This window comes from Heteronotia binoei, chromosome 18, assembly GCF_032191835.1.
Source record: "Heteronotia binoei isolate CCM8104 ecotype False Entrance Well chromosome 18, APGP_CSIRO_Hbin_v1, whole genome shotgun sequence".
In the NCBI taxonomy this organism is placed as follows: Eukaryota; Metazoa; Chordata; class Lepidosauria; order Squamata; family Gekkonidae; genus Heteronotia; species Heteronotia binoei.
In genome coordinates, this window is record NC_083240.1 from 34305626 (window position 1) to 34321745 (window position 16120).

At 52.2% G+C, this 16120-nt stretch overlaps 1 protein-coding gene across 1 annotated transcript; it reads right to left on the minus strand.

Annotated features, from left to right (window-relative positions):
- Positions 1-404: 404 nt before the first annotated feature.
- VTN (vitronectin) lies at positions 405-15128 on the minus strand. The gene is made up of 8 exons (XM_060258845.1): positions 14950-15128; positions 13703-13822; positions 10381-10719; positions 7653-7792; positions 6020-6176; positions 4282-4434; positions 1800-2099; positions 405-584 (listed from the first exon to the last, which is right to left on the minus strand). Exons 1-8 carry the CDS (start codon positions 15008-15010, stop codon positions 469-471), a joined length of 1386 nt encoding a protein of 461 aa, XP_060114828.1. The 5' UTR covers positions 15011-15128; the 3' UTR covers positions 405-468.
- Positions 15129-16120: the final 992 nt, after the last annotated feature.

The following is a 16120-nucleotide window of genomic DNA, read 5'->3' on the forward strand; positions in this document are numbered from 1 at the left end:
CGCTTCCAGCTTTTTTGTTTTAAAAGATACTGATTTCAAGCACATAGGCACATGGGCACACATATGCATAACCAATACATGAATGGGGAAAAAAGAAACCCAAACCAAGCTACAGGGGCGGTGCACAACAGCCATCTGATCACGCCAGGTTGCCCCGCGGACGGGATGGGAATGCCTTGCGGGGGAGCGTGTGGACAGTTCAGATGGTTCTTTCTTAAACGCCCCAAACTGCCTGTCTGTTAGCAGCCTTTGATCCCAGTGGCCCTTCATGGCAGCTTCTGCTCAGTGCTGCTATTTAGTGTTTAAGGTGCCGGGAGGTGCCGTTTGTGCTTCCGCTGAGAATGCCCAGAGAACAAATCATTCCCACCCTACCCCACCCTGGTCCCCAAAGTCAAAGACATGAGGAAGCTGGAAAGGCAATGCTTTATTGGGCTGCTGGTGTCAGCTTCAAGAGGGCTGCGGCTGCAGCTAGGCCAGACCTGCATTAGACGGGCAACCCAGCCAGTACTTGGCAATGCTGCGCGGGTATTTGGGGTACACGAAGTCCACACGCCGCGTGCGCAGGTTAAGACGATAGTACTTGTCTGAGGGAGAGATGCAGGCATGCAAAGGTCACTGGAAGCCGAGCCCCTCCAGACGTGTCTCCCCTTCATCCCTATGCTGAGCACCCCCAAAGCTATTCACCCCCGCCACAGCTTAGGGTTGCCAAGGCCAATTCAAGAAATATCTGGGGACTTTGGGGGTGGAGTCAGGAGACTTTGGGGATGGAGCCAGGAGCAAGGTTCTGACAAGCATAACTGAACTCCAAACTGAGTCTGGTCATCAGATTTAAAGGTCTTCCCTCCACTGGAAATAATGAAGGATAGGGGCACTTTCTTTGGGGGCTCATGGAATTGGACCCCCGGTCCAATTTTTTTGTAACCTTCCAAGTTACAAAAAAAGGGCTATGCTGCAAATTTGGTGCCTCTCTCTCAAAAAACAGCTCCCCAGAGCCCCAGATGCCCACAGATCAATTCTCCATTATACCCTATGGGAATCGGTCTCCACAGGGAATAATGGAGTGCCCAGCAGACATTTCCCTCCCCCCTCCACTTTCTGATGACCCTGAAGTGGGGGGAGGGCCTCCACACTGGGGGATCCCCCGCCCCCACCTGGGGATTGGCAACCCTACCGCAGCTCTAAAGCGGGGGATCTCCAGGCCCCACCTGGAGACTGGCAACCCTAATCTTAACTGTACTACTGCAGATAAACTGCAGCGGCCATTTTGTGGCTATGTCTCCTGCAGCAGCCATTTTGTGGCTCCACCCATTATGCTATACCAGAATTCCAAAGGTGCCTGCAGCAGCGTCAAAAAAGGCCGGGGACCCTGCTTTAGTGCTAAGTCCTACAAATTGGGCTTCCTCCCCCCCCCCCCCTAAGAAGTAGTGTGCCTATTCTACTGGAGCCTTTCCTGTCCCAGCCAGCCTGGGCCTCTGTGGAGGACAGGTCTAAAGAAGAAGAAGAAGATATTGGATTTATATCCCGCCCTCCACTCTGAAGAGTCTCAGAGCGGCTCACAATCTCCTTTACCTTCCTCCCCCACAACAGACACCCTGAGAGGTGGGTGGGGCTGAGAGGACTCTCACAGCAGCTGCCCTTTCAAGGACAACCTCTGCCAGAGCTATGGCTGACCCAAGGTCATGCCAGCAGGAGCAAGTGGAGGAGTGGGGAATCAAACCGGTTCTCCCAGATAAGAGTCCGCACACTTAACCACCACACCACACTGGCTCTGTGGGTTAAGGACCTTCCCCCAGACTCACCTCCCACAAAGAAATAGACGCTCTGGTAGGGCTGGCAGGAGGTGGGCGAGCTCAGCAGCCAGTCCAGGTCCATGGATTCTGAGCTTGTGTCTTCCGGCCAATCCCAGGCACTCGACTTCCAGTTGCCCCAGCGGCGGCGGCTGCGATACCTCTTGCGATGCCGTCGTGATGACTTCTTCCTCGAGCGACGACGTTTCGATGGGCTGTGCGCCACGTAGATCCGGCCGACCATGGCGGCATCCAGCTGGCTCGGCACCCCTCGCCAGTCCTGGCTAATGTAGCGTGGCCTGCTGGCCCCGCCTGCCAAGGGAGACAATGAGGCAGGAGCTCACAGGAGTGGAATGTCTAAATCGTATGGTGCTCTTCTTTCTTACACCCCCCCCCCAAACCCCCGCCCCCACAAACTTGCTCCTGGGCTGCATTGTCCAAACCCCCTGTGAGAATTTTGCTGAACTTTTAAGATCTGACAAACTTTCTATTATTTCCCCCCACAAAAAACAGGAAAATAACCAAAATGTATCAAGTGGACAGAGGGAAATCTTCATCACGCCACTGTGGCCACATAGGATAAAGGCGTCACTGATGGCAGTAAGGTTTTATGTTGACAATTAATTCAAGAAGCATTTTATGGTAGATGCTGAGCTGATAAACTTTAGTTCACCTTCCGGTGATGTCCGTGGTAAGCGGCCTATGTGAATGAGTTGTGCCAATAAGTTGTGCTCATGAGCTCCGGCACCTCTTTTGCTACAAAATGACCCCTGCAAAGTGGGAACCGGGATAGGGGTGGGGCATAGGCTTCCCAATCCCCAGGTCCCAGAGGGGGATCCCCCGGTTTTACAGGCTTCCCCCCTCCCCCAGCCAGCTGGCCGGCGGGGGAAGCCCCGCCCCCAGAGCCATCATGCACCTCTATGAACGATTCCCATAGGGAATGATGGGGAATTGATCTGCGGGTATTGGGGGCTCTGGGGGGGCTGTTTTTTGAGATAGAGGCACCAAATTTTCAGTATAGCATCTAGTGCCTCTCCCCAAAATACTTCCCAAGTTTCAAAAAGATTGAACCAGGGGGTCCAATTCTATGAGCCCCAAAAGAAGGTGCCCCTATCCATTATTTCCTATGGAAGGAAGGCATTTAAAAATTTGTGCAGTCCCTTTAAATGTGATGGCCAGAACTCCCTTGAAGTTCAATTATGCTTGTCACACCCTTGCTCTCGGCTCCGCCCCCAAAGACTCCTGGCTCCACCCCCAAAGACTCCTGGCTCCACCCCCAAAGTCCCCAAATATTTCTTAAATTGGACTTGGCAACCCTAGTGGGGCTCGAGTTAGCCAGAGGCTCCAGGGGGCAGATTGGGCCTCTTTGCTCAGCCACAGACCCACTGCGGCCCCCACGGAGCAGAAGCACATCACAGGAGCCCGTCTTGATGGCTCCACTAGTCCAACATCCACAATGGCCAATTAGGCCTACAGCAGGAAAGCAGAGGCCCAAACGGCTGTCAGTTTCCAGAAACAGCAATTCAGAGGTACCCTGCCTCTGAGCATGGGGTTGCCATTTAACCTGCCGATAAGGAGAATAGCCTCTTCTGTGAACTTGTCTCAGGCCCTGGCCTTGGAAGCTAAGCAGGGTTGTCCCAGGTTGGTACCCAGATGGGAGACCGCCAAGGAAGTCCAGGACTTGTACACAGAGGCAGGCCTAGGGTGCCAAGTCCAATTCAAGGAATATCTGGGGACTTTGGGGGTGGAGCTAGGAGACATTGGGGGTGGAGCCAGGAGCAAGGGTGTGACAAGCATGATTGAACACCAAAGGGAGTCGTGGCCATCACATTTAAAGGGACCGCACACCTTTTAAATGCCTTCCCTTCGTTGGAAATAATGAAGGATAGGGGCACCTCCTTTTGGGGCTCATAGAATCCGACCCCCTGGTCCAATCCTGTTGAAACTTGGAAGGTGTTTTGAGGAGAGCCTCTGCTGCAATTTTGGTACCTCTACCTCAAAAAACAGCCCCCCCACCGAGCCCCAGATATCCGTGGATCAATTCTCCATTATACCTTATTGGAATCGGTCTCCATAGGGAATAATGGAGTGCCCAGCAGGCATTTCCCTCCCCCCCCTACCCCGCTTTCTGATGACCCTAAAGTGGGGGGAGGGCCTCCAAACTGGGGGATCCCCTGCCTTTACCTAGGTTGTTCTTGCCCCTTTCTGTGGTTCTCTAGGGTGATATTTCCACCTGGGGATTGGCAACCCTACACGGCCAATGGCCAGCCACCTCTGACTGTCTCTCGCTGTGGTATCCCTGCAATGTTGCCATAGTTGGCTGGGACTTGCCAGCCCTTTCCACCATCATCCCCACTCAAAAGCCATCTCAGCTTGTGCCCCTTGAAGACTACATCACGTAGCTGTGAGGCCTGCAAGTGAATTGTGTGAGGAAGGGCCCAGAGGGTCCGCTTCACTTTAGGCCTCCACCCCCCCATCCAGTGGCCCTGCTTACTCCGCCGTGAGCCTCCGAAAAGCTCCATAAAGATCTCCTCCCAGCTGTCCTCCAGCAAGAGCGCAAAGTGGTCGAAGACCAGCGACGGAGTCGTCTCCTCGCAGTTTTCGCGGCTCGGCTGCTTGTCAAAGTCGTAGCTCCAGTAGCGCTTCCCTGTGGGGAGGGGGAGAGGGGGAGGCCGCTGTGAGAGAAGCCTCAGGCCCAGCCTGTCTTTGGCTTTCTGGGCTTCCGGTCAGCTCAGGGCTCAACCCACAGAAGTGACAAGTCCATCACAAGGACTGTGGTTTACCCCGTCCCCTCCTCCATATATAGCCCTGAGGACATTTTATTCTCACAACAACCTTGTGAGGTAGGTCCGGCAGAGAGAGAGAGCGAGAACAACTATGAACATAATAAGGGGGAGGGCCTTTTTCCCCCCCTTGAGCAGGAACGCACAGGAGCGCAGGTCCGGCTGGCTTAGCATCTGAGGGTGTGGCCTAATATGCAAATAAGCTCCTGCTGGGCTTTTTTTCTACCAAAAAAAGCCCTGTGAGAAACAATGGTGCCATCAGGGGCTGTGGCATAGCATGCAAATGAGTTCCTGCTGTGCTTTTTCTACCAAAAAAAAAAAAGCCCTGATAAGGGGGATCCCAATCCAGGTCTTGGGTCCCACCAGCTTTTTTCACTCTATTTCAACCAATTTCCCTACTTGTTGCAGAATCTGTCCCATCTGGCTTTTGCCCATAGCGACAGGAAAAATTAGGGTTCTACTAGGATAGCCAAGCCCTACTTGGGAGATCCTGGGAGGAGTGCAATGACACAGCCCAAAAACGATGTCATCACGTCACTGACATTGGAGGGGACACTCTAGTTTTGGGGCAAAGCGCTATGGTTTGTAGTCGACTTCACCATAGAGTGTTGCCCAAAAACTAGAAAATCATTGCATGACATCAGGGACGCGATGACATTACTTCCAAGTGACATCGTCACACTGCATTTCCCCTGCCAGCCTACTGGCTGGAGGGAAGCACCCTGCAAAACCATGGGTTCCCCTGCCACAGGCAGGGGTCTGGCAACCCTAGGTGCCACTCAAGAATGGGAAATACCTGGAGATTTTGGGGGGAAAGCTTGGGGAGGGGAGGGACCTCAGCAGGGTGCAATGCCATAGAGTCCACCCTCAAAAGCAGCCCCTTTCTCCTGAGGAATTGATTTTGATCTTCTGGATACCAACTGTAATAGCAGGAGGTCTCCAGGTGTCTCCTAGAGGTTGGCAACCCTACATCTTTCACACCCAACGTACTGTCTGCTGCATTCCTCTAGAAAGGAATAAATAGTAAATGGAAAATGAAAATGGTTCCCCCCCCCAAAAAAAATTAAAAACCCACAGCGCTCTTGGAGTTCAAGGATTGGTCTTTGTGCCTCCCTTCCTGCCCCCCAAGATGCTACAGTAAGAACTGCAGGATTTCTCTAGCCCATAGAAAAGCAGAAGAGAGGGGCCAACTTCAGGAGGGAACAACAATTAGAAAGTGGAGACCCTGAGCAAGCAGGAGCATAGGGGCCACAAGGTCCTGCCCTATTTCAACCACAGGTTTTCTCCCCAAATTAAGTTCTCTCTGAGGCACAGGATCTGTGATGACTATCCACGAGTCCCTGATCCTTCAGGGACAGACGTTCATTGGCAAACCAGCCCCAGGTCGCCCCTCGTCCTCTCCACCCAGAGATATATTACAGAGGGGAACAGGTGATCGGTCTGGGCCACCTTTGAAGAAGTAGACCCTCTCGCTGGCCAGGTAGTTCTGAGCGGGCAGTGCAAAAGCAGCATCGATGTGGTCGGGGATCCCTTTAAAGCCGTATGAGATGTTGCGGGGGAAATCGGGCTCCAGGACTCCGTCCTCAAAGCGCCAGTATTGGCTCCCCTGCAGAAGAGAGAGACACGTTCCAAAGAGAGGGAAGTGCATGGACTCAAGCTGCCCTTGTCACAATCCATGGGTAATCGGTCCAAAAGCACCAGTTGCCAGGCCTCAGCTGTGCCTACAGAATACATGCTTCCTCCCTGGCTGTGCTTCGGAGACCCCCTTCTTTCACACACTCTGTACAAAGTCGAGGGGAGGGCAACTCTGGATTGGGAAATACCAAGAGATTTGGGGGAGAGGGGGTGGAGCTCAGGGAGGGTGGAGTTTGGGGAGGGCAGGGACTTCATCAGGGTATAAGGCCCATAGAATTCACCCTCCAGAACGGCCATTACCTCCAGAGCAGGGATAGCCGAACTGCAGCTCGGGAGCCACATGTGGCTCTTTCATACATATTGTATGGCTCTCAAAGCCCCCAGTGCCCCATCAACCGGCTTGGAGAAGGCATCTGTTTCTTTAAATCATTTCTCTAAGCAAAGCCTGCCAGTGGCTTGGAGAATGCATTTAAAGTTGCTTTCTTTTCACCTGTCCTACCCCCATCTATTTTCCTTCCTTCCTTCCTTCCTTCCTTCCTTCCTTCCTTCCTTCCTTCCTTCCTTCCTTCCTTCTGACATTCATGTCTTGCAGCTCTCAAAAATCTGACATTTATTCTTTGTGGCTCCGACATTAAGCAAGTTTGGCCACTCCTGCTCCAGAGGAACTGACCTTAGTTGTCTGAAGATTAATTGTAATAGCAGGAGATTGCCGGATGCCACCTAGAGGTCAGCATTTTAGCCTTGCTTCCATTGCACCACACTTTCTGGGCACCTAATTTCTTTCAAGTAACAATAGCCCCTCCCATGGCTCCTGTTTTGCCCGCTGTTGCAATCCTCATGGGCCACCCTTTCTTAACTGCCTGCTCTGTAATGTCACAGAGCAATGGAGCGCCAGCTGAGTCACCAGGACTCAAGGGTTTGAAACTTCCCTGTGTCCTGGTGTGGGGCTCAGCGGCTGTGGCTCAGTGGAAGAGCTTCTGCTTGGCATGCAAAAGGTCCCAGGTTCAACCCCTGGCATCTCCAGTTAAAAGGGCCAGGCAGTAGGGGATGTGAAAGACCTCAGCCTGAGATCCTGGAGAGACACAGACAGCAGCTGTGGTTTAGTGGTGGAGCATCCACTTTGCATGCAGAAGATCCCCTGGTTCAATCCCCAGCATCTCCAGACAATAGGGGATGTGAAAGACCACAGCCTGAGATCCTGGAGAGACATAGACAGCAGCTGTGGCTTAGTGGTGGAGCATCCACTTTGCATGCAGAAGGTCCCAGGTTCAACCCCTGGCATCTCCAGTTAAAAGGACCAGGCAGTAAGGGATGGGAAAGACCTCTGGCCTGAGGCCCTGGAGAGCCACTGCCAGTGTGAATAGACAATATTGACCTTGATGGACGAAGGGTCTGATTCAGGACAAGGCAGCCCCACATGTCTGTGTGTTTCAATATCACAGCCCACCTTGAAGATGTAGCTCTTGCCCTGGCAGTTGATGCGGGTGAAGGCTGCATCAATAGGTCCCTCGATGCCCCACACTTCCCGGATAAGTTTAGGGTACCCTAGCCTTGCACTCTTCTCATCAAGTTCATAGAAATATTTCCCTGGAAAGGAAAGGGAGAACATTGTGTTTGGCTCTTTCTGGTGCACAGTGCCAGTTGGGAGGGGTGTCCCTCGTTCCCCCTGGGGCTTGGAGTGTTTGCTTCTTCCCCAGAAGCGGGCAGCCTTTTGAAGAAGAAGAAGAATGCAGATTTATACCCCACTCTTCTCTCTGAATCAGAGACTCAGAGCAGCTTACAATCTCCTATATCTTCTCCCCCCCCCCACGACAGACACCCTGTGAGGTGGGTGGGGCTGAGAGGGCTCTCACAACAGCTGCCCTTTCAAGGACAACTCCTGCGATAGCTATGGCTGACCCAAGGCCATTCCAGCAGCTGCAAGTGAAGGAGGAGAAGAAGAAGACTGCAGATTTATACCCCACCCTTCTCTCTGAATCAGAGACTCAGAGCAGCTTACAATCTCCTATATCTTCTCCCCCCCCCCCACCGACAGACACCATGTGAGGTGGGTGGGGCTGAGAGGGCTGTCACAGCAGCTGCCCTTTCAAGGACAACCTCTGCCAGAGCTATGGCTGACCCAAGGCCATTCCAGCAGGTGCAAGTGAAGGAGGAGAAGAAGAAGACTGCAGATTTATACCCCACCCTTCTCTCTGAATCAGAGACTCAGAGCAGCTTACAATCTCCTATATCTTCTCCCCCCCACCGACAGACACCATGTGAGGTGGGTGGGGCTGAGAGGGCTGTCACAGCAGCTGCCCTTTCAAGGACAACCTGTGCCAGAGCTATGGCTGACCCAAGGCCATTCCAGCAGGTGCAAGTGAAGGAGGAGAAGAAGAAGACTGCAGATTTATACCCCACCCTTCTCTCTGAATCAGAGACTCAGAGCAGCTTACAATCTCCTATATCTTCTCCCCCCCCCATGACAGACACCCTGTGAGGTGGGTGGGGCTGAGAGGGCTCTCACAGCAGCTGCCCTTTCAAGGACAACTCCTGCCGAAGCTATGGCTGACCCAAGGCCATTCCAGCAGGTGCAAGTGGAGGAGTGGGGAATCAAACCCGGTTCTCCCAGATAAGAGTCCACGCACTTAACCACTACACCAAACTGGCGCTCCACTTGAAAGGGGCAGCCAGCCCCTTCACATGCCAACATGCATGGCTGGCTGAACGCTTTGGGTTGCACACTCCTGCACATCTCTGCCCAGGGTCTGCCCTTCCTTGGCTTGCCCTTCCTTGAAAGGGCAGCTGCTGTGAGAGCCCTCTCCAGCCCCACCCACCTCACAGGGTGTCTGTTGTGGGGGAGGAAGGTAAAGGAGATTGTGAGCCGCTCTGAGACTCTTCGGAGTGGAGGGCAGGATATAAATCCAATATCATCTTCTTCTTCTTTGGCACAAGACCCTCTTGCAAGGTGGCAGATGATTCCGCATCCCTAAATCTCAGAGGGCTGCGAGCCAAAATATGATATTACCCCGCAAAAGGGTTTAGACATTCAGACCAGCAGTTAACACTCATAGTAGGGTTGCCGCTCCCCTGTTGGGGGCAGGGGATCCCCCCAGTTTGGAGGCCCTTCCCCTGCTTCAGGTTCATCAGAAAGTGGGGGAGGGGGAGGAAAATATCTACAGGGCACTTCATTATTCTCTATGGAGACTGATTCCCAAAGGGTATAATGGAGAATTGATCTCTGAGTATCTGGGGCTCGGGGGGGGGGGGGGGACTGTTTTTGAAGTAGAGGCCCCAAATTTTCAGAATAGCATCCAGTGCCTCTTCTCAAAAAAATCCCCAAGATTCAAAAAGATTGGACCAGAGGGTCAGATTCTATGAGCCCCTAATGAAGGTGCCCCTATCCCTCATTCTCCCACACGGAGGGAAAGCGTTTAAAAGGCATGTGGTCCCCTTATATGTGATTGCCAGAGCTCCTTTTGGAGTTCAATTGTGCTCGTCACACTAGGGTTGCCAAGTCCAATTTAAGAAATATCTGGGGACTTTGGGGGTGGAGCCAGGAGACTTTGGGGGTGGAGCCAGGAGATATTAGGGGTGGAGCCAAGATCAAGGCTGTGACAAGCATAATTGAACTCCAAAGGGAGTTCTGGCACATTTAAGGGATGGCACACCTTTTCAATGCCTTCCTTCCATAGGAAATAATGAAGGATAGGGGCACCTTCTTTTGGGGCTCATAGAATTGGACCCCCTGGTCCAATTGTTTTGAAACTTGGGGGATATTTTGGGGAGAGGCACTAGAAGCTGTACTGAAAATTTGGTGCCTCTACCTCAAAAAACAGCCCTCCCCAGAGCCCCGGATACCCGCGGATCAATTCTCCATTATTTTCTATGGGAATAAACCTCCATAGGGAATAAGAGTTCCCAGCAGACATTTCCTTCCCCCGCTTTCTGACGACCCTGAAGCGGGGGGAGGGCCTCCAAACCGGGGGAATCCCCTGCTCCCACCTGGGGATTGGCAACCCTATGTCACACCCTTGCTCCCGGCTTCGCCCCCAAATTATTTCTTGAGTTGGACCTTGCAACTCTAACCCGTAGCCCTGGATGCATTTGCCACGTTTGTTGAGGGTGGGTGGGGTCTCTCTCACGACACTTGAGGAAAATAGCTCTTTCCCTTTTCCCTCCTGGTCATGCTGTACCCCGGAAGGTGTAGATGGAGCCATTTTTCACTGTCATGAAAGCATCAAAGGGTTTTCTGCTGCACAAGAACTCTTCTGACTCCGTGGTGGCTGTCTCGGGCTCAGGCGAGAGGGTTGGCTCAAAGGGCACTGTTGCCTCAAAGGGCACTGTTGTTTCAGAGGGCACTGTTGCCTCAAAGGGCACTGTTGTCTCTTCTGTTGGCCAGAACTCCTGTGGATCTCCGCTCACTGGCTCCGAGAAGGGGTCGGTGGGGACAGTAGCCGTGGCATTGGTGAGATCGACGTCATAGTAATCCAGGTACTCGTCCTCTGGCTTGAAAAAGACATCCCCACGCGTCACTGCAGTGTGGGGAAAGCACACAAAAAGGTTAGCCGTGTGGAGACAACTCTCAACCTTGCACATTTCACGAGCCTGGGGTCACGAGGCTGGGCTCTCAAACCATTTCTGATGCCGGGCCTTAAGTTTAGAACACTGGGTGTAGATAATCAGTGGGTCTCTGAGCATGTGAGAAGTGTCTTTTCCTCCCCTCTAGGATTAAAGTTGCCATGTTTTCCTAATGGGACTGAGTGCCTTTAGCATCTTTCATAGATGAAATTTGGCCCAGCATGTCAATTGAAGTGTCACCCAGGGCTTTTTTTTGAGCAGGAACACACAGGAACACAGTTCTGGCTGGTTTGGCATCAGAAGGTGTGGCCTAATATGCAAGTGAGTTCATGCTGGGCTTTTTCTACAAAAAGCGCTATGTGAAACAATGGTGATGTCGGGGTGTGAGGCCTAATATGCAAATGAGTTCCTGCTGGGCTTCTTCTACAAAAAGCCCTATGTGAAACAATAGTGATGTCAAAGGGTGTGGCCTAATGTGACAATGATTTCCTGCTGGGCTTCTTAAAAGCCCTACGCGAAACAATGGTGACGTCAGGGGGTGTGGCCTAACATGCAAGTAAGTTCCTGTTATTCTTTTTCTACAAAAAAAGTCCCGGTGTCACCTGTTGGAGAAGGGCATTTTTAAAAAGATCATGGGGCTATAGAAAGAGCGAATGGTTCAGGAGGGTTTTTATAAAGGGAACAGGACCAGGGCTTTCCTGGGAAAAAGGTGCTGCAACTCTCACAAGGGAAATGAAGGCGAAACACACAGGTGCCCCTCATGAACATTTAACAATTTTTTTTGAAAATTTTGTTTCCATGAAGAAGTTGTGGAACTTCACCGTTTTCCCCCAGAATAAAAGTCCTGCTATGGACTATACTGCAGTACATATTATTTGTTTACTGTGTGGATCTTCATGTTCTCACTGCGTTGTTTTCTGCCCAGATAGCAGAAAACAACGCGTTGTTTTATGCATTGCCCTTAGCACATTGTGCCTAATACTTTGTGCTCTGTTTCAGGTTTCTATAATCCTAGGCTTATTACATTGCTTATTAGATGTCTCATCCTGTTGGGCTGCATTGACTTACGCGCTGTGTAATCCACCTCGAGTCTCAGTTAGAATGACGGACTATAAATAAATACATAAAACAAATAGAATGCTGTCGCTGTGTCTTGAGGGGGGGGAGGTGTCTTGCAGGTAGGACTGTCAACTCCATCTTGAGAAATTCCTGGGATTTTAGAGCCTGAAGAGGGCACAGTTTTCAGTGGGAAGGGAGTCACGGGGGACATGATTCTGAAGAGTTCACCCCTGAAATAGATTGCCAGCCTCCACATAGTAGCAGTGCCACATTAAACCCTGTGGAGGCCCCTAGGCAGTCAAAATCTCGGGGGGCCCTCACAACGTATCTCAGAGTCGGAGCCCCGCTGCAGCCTGCAGGCCCCTTCTCAAAAGCCCCTTTGACAAAGCTGCAGGGGGGAGGGGAGGCAGAGAGAGGCAAACTTCACGATGACACCAGCAGCAGCCGCACCAGGCAAGTCAGGCAAAGAGTGGCTCAGCTGCTGGCTGCACGTGCAGGCTGGAAGGGCTGCAAGCAGGGGGGAAACCAGGGGGGAAAGTCGGCCCAGGACCCCCAAAGACCCCATAGGCCAGTGCCTACTTGGCCCAATAGTTAATCCAGCCCCACGTGGGACTTGGAGATCCCCCGCTTTTACAACTGATCTTCAGCTAACAGAGATCAGCTCCCCTAGAGAAAATAATATAATACAATCCAAGAGAGGTCACTATAATGGATAACACAACAAAAAATGCAAGCTAGTGACCAATTTACTAAGAAGTACATATAGAAATCAGTCCAAATGTCCAAAACATGTATATTCAAGTCCCCAAGTAGTGTGGTGACATGCCAATCGATTAAGTACTTGTTTCTTTCCAGTCTTCATGAGACCTGGGACCAATATTGATTCAATTATATAGATTCTTTACACAGTTTTCAAAAAAGAGGGACGCAGAGCGTCTCCAGCAGCAATTTCACAGTATGTGGCTTCTTGCGCTCTGCGTACTTAATCGATTGGCTTATCGCCACACTACTTTGGGACTTGAATGTACATGTTTTGGACATTTGGACTGATTTCTATATACTTCTTAGTAAATTGGTCACTAGTTTGTATTTTTGTTGTGTTATCCCCTAGAGAAAATGGCTGCTGTAGCCTGCTGAATTCTTCCCCTCTTCAAACCCCACCTTCCCCAGTCTCTGTCCCCCCAAATATCCAGGTATTTCCCAACACAGAGCTGTCAACTCTATGGCAAGCGGCTATTTCCTCCAGGGACGGGGTGGCCAAACTGCAGCTCAGGAGCCACATGTGGCTCTTTCACATGCATTGCATGGCTCTTGAAGCATCCGCTGCCCTGTTGGCGAGCTTTAAATAGCTTCTCCGGGCCAAGCCAGCCGGCAGCTTGGAGAAGGCATTTGAAGTGAAAGTTGCTTTCTTTCCACCTCTCCCTCTTCTCGCTCCCATCTATTTGCCTTCCTGCCTTCCTTGCAGCTCTCAAACAGCTGACGTTTATTCGATGTGGCTCTTACATTAAGCAAGTTTGGCCACCCATACGCCAGCTGGAATTCCAGGAGAACTCCACGCCCCATCTGGTGGTCAGTATGTCTAATTGCAGGCATAACCTCACCAATTTAGGACCCCTGAGCTTGGCACCCAGCAAAAGCTCACTTGCAGATGCTATTTCCTGCAGCCAACCTGTTCAGGCACCCCCTCCACACGCCCACGCTGTCCTGCTGCAAGGCTACTATCCCCACTTGCCTGGATTTGTGGGTCTGAACTATGGACTGGCCAGGATAAAGAGAGGGCACTGGGAAAGCGCGTGCCAGGCCAGCCTAGGTCCCCCACTGGGAATCTGGCAGGAGAGCCTGGATTGGGTCCCCTTCACACTCAGGAGGAGGAGATACCTTTGGGTTTGCAGGCTGTGAAGTAATCGTCGCAGCAGCTCTGGTAGTAGGAGCAGAGGTCGTCGCACTGGCACTTCTTCTGATCGTCAAAGCCCTTGTCACAGCGCCCCACGCAGGACTCTGTAAAAGAAAGACCTCAGCCGGTCACAGGGAGGGAGAGGAGCTGAGCAGCTGGCTAGCCGTTTGAACCCTGGTTGGGAGAAGGCATTTAAAGTTAAAGTTACTTTCTTCCCACCTCTCCCTCTCTCTTCTCTCTCCCATCTATTTGCCTTCCTTCCTGTTCTTGCAGCTCTCACACATCTGATGTTCATGTCTTGCTGCTCTCAGACATCTGACATTTATTCTATGTGGCTCTTGCATTAAGCAACCCAGGGCTTATCTGTGGTTCCCATCCCTCTGCCTGAGGTGTGCCCTGTAGGCAGCTTGCTCAGCTGGAACAGACCGACAGACCATCTTATTCCCCATCCTGTGTCCAGGAGCGGCCAGTCCGAAGCCTCCTGGATCAGGCACACGAGCCATGCGGGAGCCAAGCAGACCGTTTCGTATCAACTGTCTTGCATGAAGCGCCAGGCCGCCTCTTAACACTCTGTTTTGTGATCATGGCAACAGACCCGTCCTCTGCAAATCTACCGCAGTCCTTGGAAAAGTAGTTAAGCAAACAGCCACCCTCACAGCGGCAGTGTATGCCTTCCTTTAATGATGTGCACAGAAGTAGTTTCTTTGGTCAGACCCGAATTTCCAGTCAATCTGTTTAACTGGAGTGACTGAGGTCTAGCACAGGGGTGACCAAGCTTGCTTAACATAAGAGCCACGTAGAATAAACTTCAGATTTCCGAGAGCTACAAGACATGAATGTCAGATGATTGAGAGAGGGGGGAAGGGAGGGAGGAGGGAAATTGATGGAGGGGAGGGAGGGGGAAAGAAAGCAACTTTAGCTTCAAATGCATTCTCCAAGCTGCTGGCTGGCTTGGCACAGAGAAGTCATTTAAAGAGAGAAATGCCACCTCCAAGCCAACCGATGGGATGGTGGGGGCTTTGAGAGCCGCACAATATGTTTGAAAAAGTCACTGCCTCCCGAGACACAGTTTGGCCACCCCTGGTCTAGCGTTGAGCCAGCGTGGGAGAGGAAAGCTCCCCTCCCCATCTCCTCTCCCAAGACTGAGCTGTTCCGAGTTCCCTGCAGGGCTCCCTCCCCAACAACCCAAGCTGACCGGGAACGGGGAACCCATGGGGGGCCCTGCACTCACCCTCTGCGGCGAAGGCCCCACACAGCCAGCCCAGCAGCAGAGCCCCGAGCAGGAGCCTCATGGCTGCCCAGCGCTTCTGTCCCAGTCTGACTGGCTCTCTTCAGGGGGCTGGCAGTGGCTTGGCCAGGCTGGGAACAAAGAAGGCCAGGAGGGTATTGGCCCGGGCAGGCCCAGCTCCTCCCCCTCTGGGGCTGGCTCCAGCCTTTTTGTGTGCTTTCTGGGTCAACCGCTGTCCGCTGTTTCAAGTTGGCATGCCTGGCTCTCCCCCTCCTTCCTTTTATCCCCCCCCAACGACCCTGCAAGGTAGGTTGAGCAGAGAGAAAGGGATCGGCCTAAGGCGGCCCAGGGAGCATCAGGGCTGAGTAAGGCACTCTTGTGTTACAACACCATACTGCTAATTTGGCTCTGAGGACCCCTTGCCCCCTTCCTCTCACTTCTCCACACAAAGGGGCAGAGAAGGGGCATAACGATCATACTGAAGACACTGAGTGAGAACTCTGAGAAGGTGAAAGCCAGCTTTCCCTGACTGAAAATGAAAGCCAGCTGCTAGTTCTGGGCTTGGCTTGGTCTAAAGCAAGGGTGGCCAATGGTAGCTCTCCAGATGCTTTTTGCCTACAACTCCCATCAGCCCCAGCCATTGGCCATGCTGGCTGAGGCTGTTGGGAGTTGTAGGCAAAATAACATCTGGAGAACTACTGTTGGCCACCCCTGCTGTAGACCATGGCTATGGGGAGGGGACATGGCCCCTCCTTAAAGGGTCCTTCTGGCAGGCCAGGACTCTCAGTCAATCAGAATGGGAAAGTAGGGAGGGACCCGGGGATTCGTCCAGAATTACAGCTAATCTCCGGGTTACAGAGATCAGTTCCCCTGAAGAAAATAGATGCTTTGGAGGGTGGTAGACTGTGGGGCCACCCAGGGGTGGAATTCTAGCAGGAGTTCTTTTGCATACTAGGCCACACCCCCTGATATAGCCAATCCTCCAAGAGCTTACAAGGCTCTTTTTTGTAAGCTCTTGTAGGACTGGCTACATTAGGTGGGTGTGACCTAATATGCACAGCAGCTCCTGCTAGAATTCCACCCCTGGTGGCCATTGTACCCCACTGAGGTGGCCTGTCCTCCCCAGGCTCCATCCCCCAAATTTAATTTCCCAGCCTGCATCTGGCAACCCTGC

Excerpts from the sequence above, each read along its gene's own strand:
- VTN (XM_060258845.1), bottom strand. The coding sequence starts at position 15,010 with ATGAGGCTCCTGCTCGGGGCTCTGCTGCTGGGCTGGCTGTGTGGGGCC. Across the intron at positions 13,823-14,949 it reads TGGGGCCTTCGCCGCAGAGG|AGTCCTGCGTGGGGCGCTGT; the intron begins GTGAGTGCAGGG and ends TTTCTTTTACAG. Across the intron at positions 10,720-13,702 it reads CACAGCCTGCAAACCCAAAG|TGACGCGTGGGGATGTCTTT; the intron begins GTATCTCCTCCT and ends CCCACACTGCAG.